Here is an 11495-nt window from a genome sequence, read left to right on the forward strand (position 1 = left end):
CCAAAAGGAATCCAAAGAGGACCACACCAAGACACATCATAATTAAAATGCCAAGAGCAAAAGACAAAGAGAGAATCTTAAAAGCAGCAAGAGAAAGACAGTCAGTTACCTACAAGGGAGTATCCATATGACTGTCAGTTGATTTCTCAACAGAAACTTTGCAGACCACAGGGAGTGGCAAGAAATATTCAAAGTGATGAACAGCAAGGACCTACCACCAAGATTACTCTACCCAGCGAAGCTATCATTTAGAATTGAAGGTCAGATGAAGAGCTTCACAGACAAGAAAAAGCTAAAAACGTTCATCACCACCAAACCAGTATTATATGAAATGCTGGAGGGTATTCTTTAAGAAAAGGATGAAGAAGAAAAAGGTAAAGATAAAATAATTATGAACAACAAAGTGACAACAAATACATATCTATCAACAAGTGAATCTAAAAATCAAGTGAATAAAAAATATGATGAACAGAATAAACTAGTGAATAGAATAGAATCAGGGCCATAGAAAGGTAGTGGACTGACAATTCTTGGGGGTATGGGGGTGTGAGGGGTGCGGGAAGAGACTGGACAAAAATCGAACACCTATGGATAAGGATAAGTGTGGGGGAGGTTAAGGGCATGGGGTGTGGTGGGAACCGGGTGGAGGGGAGCTATGGGGAGAAAAAAGCGGAACAACTGTAATAATCTGAACAATAAAGACTTATTTAAAAAAAGAGAGAGGATTTGTTGAGAAACCACAAATAAATTTTAAAGGATAAGAAGGTATGTTGCATAACTTGTTTGTGTCTTCATATTCAACCTGAAGAAAGCAGTACACAATGATAAATTTCTCTTTCTTACAGGTGATTGGACAGTGTAAGGTAATAGCTACAACACGTTTGAGTGAATTTCAGGACCTTAGAGTGAATGAATTCAACTGCACCACAAGCTCTGGTATGATCATCTGTTAAAATACTACTTAATTCTAGATTGATATAGAATTCAATCATACAGTGGTATTTAACATATAATACTATGATATACATATTAAAAATGGTCCCTACCTATGCTCATGGACTTATTACTCACTCTCCTGTAAAGAGTCACAAGAGGGTTTCCCGTTATTGTTACATTTTTCACAAAATTAAATATGTAAAAATAGAGAGCTACATAAGGCAGTAGAGCATCATTATAGAGAACATGGGCTCTGTCTGGTGTCAGATTGGCTTGAATTTGAATCCCAGTCTCATAATTTACTAGTTTCATGGTCTTGAGGGAAAGTTACTTAACATGAGGAATGTGTAAAATAAAGCTAATAATAGTATTAGCTCTTTGGGTCTTCGTTAGAATTAAATATGATGCTCTGTGTAGTACACTTTCAAAGTATTTAGCAATATATTGACTTCAACATGTAAAACTTATGTATTGATACTACAGTTTACACAGCAGTCTCATTTAATCTCATAACAAGACTATGAAGATTATGAGACTTTCTATTTTAGAGTTAAAAGAGGTTCAAAGACATTAAATTACTTGGCCTCAGAAAGCATCCAAAATAAGGTGAACCTAAACCTACCCCACCAATGTTGACTCTAAAGTCCATGTTTGTTTGTTTTTTACTTTTTCTAAGTGAATTATCACAGAGTTCCTTTAAAAACAGCAAATTTCAGCATAATTCAATATACAAAAATTCAGCAGCCAAACAACTCCTACAGGAGCTTGCCTAAAAGAAGACTGAGCTTTATCTTCTCTCTCTGGGAAAAACTTCATTTTAATGATGCTCTCCCTCCTTGGCAGAGGTAGGAAGAGTTCATTAAAATATTCACACTTTATGAATGATGGGGTTAGGGCATCTGAATTGGGTAACAACCGAGACTTGAGCATCAGAGGATCTGGGTTTAAGTTTAGCTCTGCTGCTGATTAGCTGATTTGCTGGAACAAGTTTCTTGGTCTCTCCAACCCTCAATTCACCCATCTATAAAGCAGGAGCTATTGTTATTGTTTCCACCATGCATATATGTATTAAGTCTCAGCATTGACAGTGCTATTTAGCCACAAAACTACCATCTTCTTTCTCCAGTCTTTTCCGCATTGGCCAATACTAAAGACAGCCCTGTACTCTTGGATTTCTTTGAGGAGACTGAGGTCTACAGAAAACAAGCAGACAAAGTCCTTGAGATGTACAAAAAGGAGAATGGTGACTTTGCCTCTTTCAGAGTGGACCAAGTGGAGAGAGTCGGCAGAGGCGTGAGTTTCCACTAATGTCCAGCTGGACTCTGAGGGCCCAGGCTCCAATCTCATAGGCACAAATTCAGTTGCATTGACCCTCTCCCCACTGGTCTCCTTGGCTCAGATGATTTTTATTATTATAATTTTTAACTTATAGGTAATATTCAATATGATATTAGTTTCAAGTGTACACAAATTTAAAAAGATACATGCATCCTTAAATTCACTGCAGCATTATTTACAATAGATAAGATATGGAAGCAACTTAAGTGCCTATCAATAGATGATTAGATAAAGAATATCTATTGTATATCTACTAGAGGCCCAGTATATGAAATTTTTGCACAGGGGGGTCCCCTCAGCCCAGCCTGCACTCTCTCCAATCCAAGACCCCTCGGGGAATGACTGACTGCCGGTTTACGCCCGATCCTGAGGATCCTAAACTGGCAGTCAGACATTCTTCTCACAATCCAGGACCGCTGGCTCCTTATTGCTCTCCTGCCTGCCTGCCTGATCACCCTTACTGGCCCCCCTGCCAGCCTGATCACCCCTACCCACCTCTGCCTGCTGGCCTGGTCACCCCCAACTGCCCCCCACCGCCGGCCTGGTCAACCCTTACTGCCCCCTTCTGCCAGCAAGTTCAACCCTTACTGCCCACTTGCAGGCCTTGTCACCCCCAACTGCCTCCCCCTACTGGCCTGGCCACCTTCAACTGCCCCCCTTACTAACTGGTCTCCCCCACTGCCCTCCTCTGCTGGTCTAGATGCCCTTAACTGCACCTCCCTGCCAACCTGATCCCTTCCAACTGCCCCCTATGCTGGCCTGGTTGCCCCCAAATAGCCTGCCCCCCCTGCTGGCCTGGTAGACCCATGCAGCCTGCTTGTTCAGTTGTTTGGTCATCCCTCACTGCCCCCCCTGCCAGCCTGGTCACCCCTCATTACCCCCCTCCCCGCCAGCCTGGTCACCCCAACCAGCCTGCTGTTCAGCCATTTGGACGTTTCTCACTAACCCCCTACTGGCCTGGTCACTGCATGCAGCCTGGTGTTCAGTCATTTGGTCATCCCTCACTAACCCCCCTGCTGGCCTAGTAGCCCCATACAGCCTGCTTGTTCAATTGCTTGGTCATCCCTCACTGCCCCCCTGCTGGCCTGGTTGCCCCACAAAGCCTGCTGCTCAGTCATTTGATCATCCCTCACTAACCCCCCTGCCGGCCTTGTCACCCCACTCAGCCTGGTCGGTTGTCCGTTCTGTCATTCGTTCGGTTGCGATGGCCCCTGGCTCTTTATATATACAGATTATAAAATGTTACTCAGCATAAAAAGGAATTAAATCTTACTATTTGTGACAATGTAGAGGTTATGATGCTAAGTGAAAGAAGCCAGACAAAAACAAGCTGCTTTGTTTGTTTGTTTGTTGGTTTGTTTTAATACAACAGCAATTTTACTGAGGTGTAATTGACATGCAACAAACAGCACATATTTAGTTAGAGTATATTATTTGACAATTTTAACATATGTATATGCCAATGAATACAACACCACACTTAAGATAGTGAACATATCCATCACCCCAAATAATTTCTTGAACCCCTTTGTTATCCTTCCCTCTTGACCAACCCTTTTTGCCTCCTCCCTTGGGCTGCTGGTGCCAGCCGCCAGCTGCTTTCTTTAAAAAAAAATTTTGTTTTATTGCTTAAAGTATTACAAAGAGTATTACATATGTCTCCTCCCTCTCCCCCACACCTTGATATTCCGCCAGCTGCTTTTTTAAATTGAGATCCCTGTTCCAGTTTTAAGAGACAGGCAGCAGATACCATGGAACTGCCCTCCTGCAATTTTTTTTTTTTTAATTTTTGGAGTTGTAGGGTATGTGATATCATCAGAGAGGGGGGAAACCCAAACAAAAAAGCGTAAAATGCAGAAGAGCAAACTAGGATTATGAGTCATTAAAATCATCTAGTCCTAACCTCCTTGAATTATGATGGAAAATTGAGGCTCAGAGCAACTACCTCACCACACCCAGTGGTATGGCTAGAGCCAGACAGTCCTTCCCCATCCAAGCTCTCAAGTGCCTCCCACCCATAGCAGTCTTATGGAACAGCTAGTTTACGTTGTCTTGTATTTTGAAACCACAAAGTGAAATAGATTATGGTGCATACAAGCAATGGGATAAATACAATGCAATTACGTACTAAACAGAATGTTTTGGACCTATACGCCTCGGGAAGAGTTTCAAGATATATTGCCATGGGAAAAAAGTGGTTATAGACCAATACTTAGACTATGATCCTCTTTATATTAAACAATTAGATATATGTGTATACACACAACATAGTTAGAAAAAGGCTAGAAGGAAAAGCACATCAAATGAATGATGGTGGTACCTCTGAGAGGAAGAGGCTGAGATGCAGGAAGAATGACTTTTCACACTATGCTTGATTATGTCTGTACTATCTGAGCCTTTTCCATCAAATAGTATTCATCTTATCACTTGATAAATTTTAAAAAGGCAGAGACAATAAGAAAAATGGCACATATTGGTGAATCCTGATAGTTCCTTTACAGTATTATGGATAGTAGGTATCTACTGGCTTTTTAAAAATGTTCCTGACACTGCTTTGGTCCAATTTGTTCTAGAGAGGAGGGAGAAGAACCAATTACTATATTGATTTCTCTGTGAGGAACTGCTCCAGTCACCATTTTCACAGGCACTATAATGTGAGTATAATAGATTAGTGTGAAACACTAGTAACATTTGCAGGCTACTTACTATGTGCCAGATACCCTTGTAAGGGCTTTACCCATATGTTAGCCTATTACCCCCTCCACCACCCTATGAACTAGATAGCATTTTATTCCAGATTTACCTATGGGGAAACTGAGGCATGGAGATAAAACTGAGAATATTATTTTAAAAATATACATGATATATACCTAAACTTAACAATGAGGTTTTTTTTAAACTCATTAAGATTAAAGACTTAGCTAAAACTAATAACTAGAATGTATTAAGAACATATACTCATGGATGCTTCCATTCACTTCATCTCATTCACTCCTCACAGTGAGCATATTTGACAAATGTGAAGGTAATGGACTCAGAAAAGTAAGGGCTTGCCTAATGTTCACAAAGCCCTCCCACAACCTGAGGGTAGATAGTACTGAACTCATTTTAGAAATAAAGACTGAGTTTCAGAAATTTTATGCAACTTACCTAAATCTCATAGAACTAGTACATGATGAAGCCAGGATTAACATAGGGTTTCTGACTCTAAACCTATACTCAAAACCTTTTTTGTTGTTGTTGTTTTTTGTTAATCCTTGCTCAAGGATATTTTTCCTTTGATTTTTAGGGAGAGTGAAAGAGAGAGACGGAGAGAGATGCTGATGTGAGAGAAACACATGGATTGGTTGCTTCTTGAACAAGCCCTGACCAGGGCTTGGGGCTGGGGAGGAGTCTGCAACCAAGATAGTGCTCTCGACCAGAATTGCACCCGCGACCCTTTGGTCCGCAGGCCGATGCTCTATCCACTGAACCAAACTGGAAAGGGTTGTACTCAAAATCTTACTGCTTAACAGTCTCCTCAAAAAATGAGTTTTCTTCTTGTAACTTTGACAGCTGGGTTTAAGGATCTCTGGGGCAGAGGGGTGCCAGCCAGGTGCAGCCTCTGAACTTAGGGTAGGGCCAGAAGACAGTCTCTTTGACAGGGTCTGTGCAAACCCGTTTTTATAATGGCTCCCTTCTCCCCAAGACTTTCCTCCAAGGTGCTTGGTTAAACTTGTACAAATCTCTCATCTACACCACTCTTCTTTTTCTCTAGACACTGGCAACTCAGGTCTTCAGTGCGGTAGAGTTGGTTTAACATGAAGGTATCAATGACATAATATTCCCAACTACCACACATGGGGAAACCCAGTGATAGTTTCCAGTCATGGAAGAGAACCACAGCAGTAATGAAAATCTTAGGAACTTGTAATTTTCCCAAAATGTTGATTAGGAAATATTGTTAAATAACTGGTGGAGATATTTGATGATATTAACTTGATTTTTCTAGAGCTCTCCTTCCTTTCCAGAATGTCTTGAAGTTCACAACTTTTGCTGGACATCTTCACACCACCTGCACACATACACACAAATACACATATACTAACAGGTTTCTCTCTTATTTATAGGTCTTTGGATTCTGCAGATCAGTTTTGTCCTATGATGTAGGAGCCTCTGACTTGGAAACCCCAATAGAGGTTGACACAAACTGTGAAGTCTTTGACCTTAAGGTGGGTTGCCTAAGCAACCTTTGTCATGAGCAGTGCCAGACTAAGTAATGTTTTCATACACATAGTGTATTTTGTTCTTACGGCTCTGTGTGTGCGTGCGCGCGCGCGCGCGCGCGCGCGCGCGCGCGCGCGCGCGCGCGCGCGCGCGCGCGCGCGCGCGCGCGCGCGCGCGCGCGCGCGCGCGCGCGCGCGCGCGCGCGCGCGCGCGCGCGCGCGCGCGCGCGCGCGCGCGCGCGCGCGCGCGCGCGTGTGTGTGTGTGTGAGAGAGAGAGAGAGATAAGATAGTTTGAGGGGTAGTAGAGAATACCCCTTGGGGATAGGAGTGCAATTCCTGGTAAGACACCAAAAGTGTGACACTTTTTCCAAAAATTGGGAAAGTGTAAGATTTGGCATAAAAGTAAAATCATGACCAATATAATGAACCTTTACTGAATTTGAAAATGATTCTTGTAGCAAGGACTCCAGTGCTGACTTAATAATCTAGTTTTATTATTAGGAACAGAATCTAAGGGGAATGAATTAGTGTCAAATTTATTATATGAAGATATGTAAAATAAAATATAAAAAAATATTTTATGAGAATATCAGTGTGTAGAAACTTTTATTCTACACACAAATATTCTTCACAGTATTTTTTGTATCAGAAAAAAATAATTCAAACATCCATGTGACAAACCAAAAAGGGGGGCAGGTTTATCACCATGGGCATGGCTTCAGAGATTTTTAAAAAAATATTAAATCTGAATGAGGATAGTGAAGAGGTGAAGTGCTCATCTTTTAGGAGTAAGAGATGCTTATAACGTAGAGTCACAGAATTCTGTTGAGAGCCTAAATTATAAAGCACTAGTTTTCCAAATGTTGATCTATAGGTAAGTATCAACCAGTAATACAATTTTATCACTTTATATGGAAATGAGAAAAATAAATAAGAAAATTGTTTGTGGTATAACATATTACATATAAAAGGACCATCCTTTACTCTGAGATTATCTTTCTGTCTGTTTTTATAAAATATTATTGCTATTGTGAAATGATGGAGGTAGATGATTTTTGTTTGTATTTTAAATGCCAACTTGCCTAGATAAAAATTTGAGAACACTTTTTTTCATATACTACTTTTAAAACTTATTTCTGCAATCCAAAAGTATGGATTTAGTTGAATTGAATCAAGTTAAAAATCTAATTTCTTCTTTTACATGATGATATTCACTTTTCTGTGTCCTTCACCAGGAACATAGAAACATCAGTGATGTTCAACCCCATTTGGACCACCTCCTCCGTTCTGGAGGCCATGGGCATTCCTCTGCTGGCAAGCCTCCATTTACACACAGTAGATCCAGCGATAACCACCATCCCCATAAGCCACATAAACCTGGATGCCCACCTCCTATGGATGACAAAAATCACTCAGACAGACCATCACTTCAAGCAGGAGCTCCTTTACGACTGCCTCCTTCAAGATGTCATCACCTCCATTTTCACATCAATGACACACATGCACCCCCTCATAATCATAGTTCCAGTGAGCACCATTCCCATGGACACCATCCTCATGATCATCATCCTCATGGACACCAACACCATAGACATCGTCACCATGGACACCATCCCCACGGACACCATCCCCATGAACAGCATCCTGATGGCCATGGTTTTCATGACCATGGACCCTGTGACTCACCACCCCATAGGCAAGGTCCCCAAGATCACCATCACTGGGGCCATGGCCCACCACATAAGCACTCAGAAGATAGAGGTCCAGGCAAAGGTCACTTTCCCTTAAAATGGAGACAAATTGGATATGTTTACCGACTCCCTCCACTAAAGAAAGGTGAAGTTCTTCCTCTTCCTGAAGCCAATTTTCCCAGCTTCTCATTGCCAAACCACAACTATCCTCTAAAGCCAAAAATTCAGCCTTTCCCTCAATCAGCCTCTGAATTATGTCCAGGGATGTTCAACAGTGAATTTTCACATATTTCAAAGTTTTTTGAAGAGACATTTCCAGAAAGAAATCTGAAATCCTTGAAAAATGAGTAATGTTCTGAATTATAACCATAAATAAAATGTAACCAATGATAAGTGCAACATTATAAGTTATTGTAATCTTAACTTTCATATTCAGAATAGGACAAAATGTGGGTAGGACGAGAGAAGAACAAGAAAAATGGAGAGATGAGGAAAAAATCTCAGTGTCCCAAGCCAAATGTTATTTCTCTCACTGGCTACTACACCACTCAAGAAAAACTTCTGATCCTCAGAATTTCTTCACTTTCTGGGCTCAACTCCTTCAATTCTAGCATTGTTCCTCTTCTAGTACTTATGCTGTATCTGGGCACGCCAAGAAAGTATGTATTGTCATATAAAGGATTGTTCTTATAAAAGTGATCCTTCTCCCCACACAAAGTTATGCAACAGCTCAAGAGTCTCACATAGTCCCAGGTGTTTGGGTGGTGGGCATGAGATGGTCTGATTCTTCCTCACTGGTTCCCCAGGTCCCTCTACTAAGGGGATGCTTACTACCCTGTTCACATCACTCTTTGGGTCTAGTGCAGGGGTGGGCAAACTTTTTGACTCGAGGGCCACAATGGGTTCTTAAACTGGACCGGAGGGCCGGAACAAAAGCATGGCTGGAGTGTTGTGTGAACTAATATAAATTCAAAGTAAACATCATTACATAAAAGGGTACAGTCTTTTTTTTTAATTTTATTCATTTCAAATGGGCCAGATCCGGCCCGTGGGCCATAGTTTGTCCACAGCTGGTCTAGTGATCTGCTTTTTCTGAATCAAACTGGGGATGCAGGAGTCTCTCTAAGACTACTGATGAACATGACTGCAAAGAACACCATATTCATCTCCCTCTGATATCTTGCTGTCTTTTAGGCTACATGTCTAAAAAGCATGGCAGAGGTGTCCTCTGCCCCTAGATCCCCAGAACCCTTTGTTCTCATATCTTCTCCCATGTTAGGGGCTTTTCTAGTCTCAGAAAGTTTTCTTTATTCATTTTTGATGCCAGGGGACTCTTGTCACATTTGAATTTTCTTTCTTTTTCCTTGCGGCTTATTGAAGGAGTTCAGGTGTTTGGTGGTGGGAGCAAGAGATTTTAATGGGGGAAGGCAGAGAAAGAAAAAAAAACTAAGGGTGAAAGAGACTTGGGTAAGGTATTGGGCTGGGAAGAAAGAGGGACCCACAAGATGCAGAAGCGGAGGGTGGGAGATGACGGATGTGGGTGGTCCAGGAGGAGTGGAAAGGAACCCAAGGCTGATCATAGTGCGTGCTTCAAGTGAAGACTCAGAAACAGGACCTGGAGGAAGGTGATCAAAAGATGCAAACTTCCAGTGTTAAGAGAAGTGAGGACTAAGGTGAAACTTACAGAATGGTGGCTATAGTTAACACTGCTGCATGAAATACAGGAAAGATGCTCAGAGAGTAGATCCTAAGAGTTCTCATCACAAGAAGAAAACTTTTGTTTTTATCATATCTATATGAGACAATGTTAACTAAACCTATTGTAATCACTTCAAAAGATATATAAATCAAAGCATCATGTGGAACACCTTAACCTTATACAGTGATGAATGTCAATTATCCTATCTAATAAAGAGGGAATATGCTAATTGACGCTCACACTGTTGCAAAGATGGTGGCGCCCACAGCCAATAAGGAGGAAATATGCTAATTGACTGCCACACCCTCAAAGATGGCGGTGCCCACAGCCACAAGATGGCAGTGCCCAGTCCCCTCAGCCCCTCAGCTGCCCAGGGCCAGCCTGAGGCACAGGCAAGCCTCGGATGGCAGCCACCCAGCCGCCCATGGCTGCCTGAGGCTCAGGTAACCAGGGTCAGCTAAGGCTTGTGCTGCCGGCAGTGGCATCAGCAGAGGTGTGATGGGGGCATCAACTTCCCCTGATCGCCAGGTTACCTTCTGCCCCTGAGGGCTCCCGGACTGTGAGAGGGGGCAGGCCGGGCTGAGGGATCCCCCTCCAGTGCATGAATTTTCATGCATCGGGCCTCTAGTTTCTTAATAAAATTAGAATGTGGCAATGGATTCAGGCAGTAAAATAAATAGAAAATCATGTGACTTTGAAGAAGGCCCATTTGGGTTATAATCCCAGTCCTACAATTTATTGATTATGAGATACTAAGAAAGTCATTAAACCTCTTTGGGCCACATTTTCCTTTTGTAAAAAAGGGATTATGGTGGCAGCCATTTCCCTTTTCTCCATAGAGTACAACTAGATGTCATTTCTTGAAACCACATAATGATACCCGAAATATTTAATAACCCAAATGACACCAGCACTGACCAACAGACTGTACAACAGTCAGTCAGAATGGTCACCAGGTGTAAACAATCAGAGAGTCTCCAGCCAAATGTTTGCTCTGCAGAATCACGTTCCTCCAGAGGCGTGAACACAGGGTTGGCTGCTTAGACAGAGAGTAAAGAAAGGTGAAATCCAAGAAGAACAACAAAAAAATGCATAGCTCAATAACTCACAGAAGCATTTCAGTGGTGTTTTTTTTTAATTTATAAAGTACTTTCACAAATGTTGCTTGAGTTATTGAAAATAGTACTGTAAAAAAATGGGATTGAATGTTCTTAATTCATGTCCACTAAATGCATTTATAATATGCAAACACAGTTGCTGCAGCTGAATAATGGGGTAAGAAAAAATCCCTACTCTAGGGAGCTTACATTGTACTAGAGATTTAGACAAGATACCATTGATAGCTTCTTCTCTAGATTTGTTTTATTACATGATAGCTAAAAAGTGTTTGTTATAGTCAGTAAATTGGGCCTGGGATTAGAACCCAAATCAGCCTCCTCCAAAGTCACATGCTTTCCTCTTTATTATGCCACCTGTATACACTGGCAAGTCCTGTTTCTGAATCTTCACTTGAAACACCCACCCTGACCAGCCCTGTTAATTTATAAAGTACTTTCACAAATGTTGCTTGAGTTATTGAAAATAGTACTGTAAAAAAATGGGATTGAATGTTCTTAATTCATGTC

General features: G+C 41.6%; 1 protein-coding gene across 1 annotated transcript in view; it reads left to right on the forward strand.

Moving 5' to 3' along the window:
• LOC102761307 (histidine-rich glycoprotein) overlaps window positions 1–8570 on the forward strand; it is a 14315-nt gene extending 5745 nt beyond the window's left edge. The window contains 6 exon segments of the mRNA XM_006761958.2: window positions 846–936; window positions 2063–2229; window positions 4848–4928; window positions 6384–6485; window positions 7716–8474; window positions 8477–8570. Coding sequence (XP_006762021.2) covers window positions 846–936; window positions 2063–2229; window positions 4848–4928; window positions 6384–6485; window positions 7716–8474; window positions 8477–8518 — 1242 coding nt within the window. The 3' untranslated portion in view covers window positions 8519–8570.
• The last annotated feature ends 2925 nt before the right edge of the window (window positions 8571–11495 follow it).

Source organism: Myotis davidii, unplaced genomic scaffold (genome assembly GCF_000327345.1).
Source record: "Myotis davidii unplaced genomic scaffold, ASM32734v1 scaffold3158, whole genome shotgun sequence".
NCBI lineage: Eukaryota > Metazoa > Chordata > Mammalia > Chiroptera > Vespertilionidae > Myotis > Myotis davidii.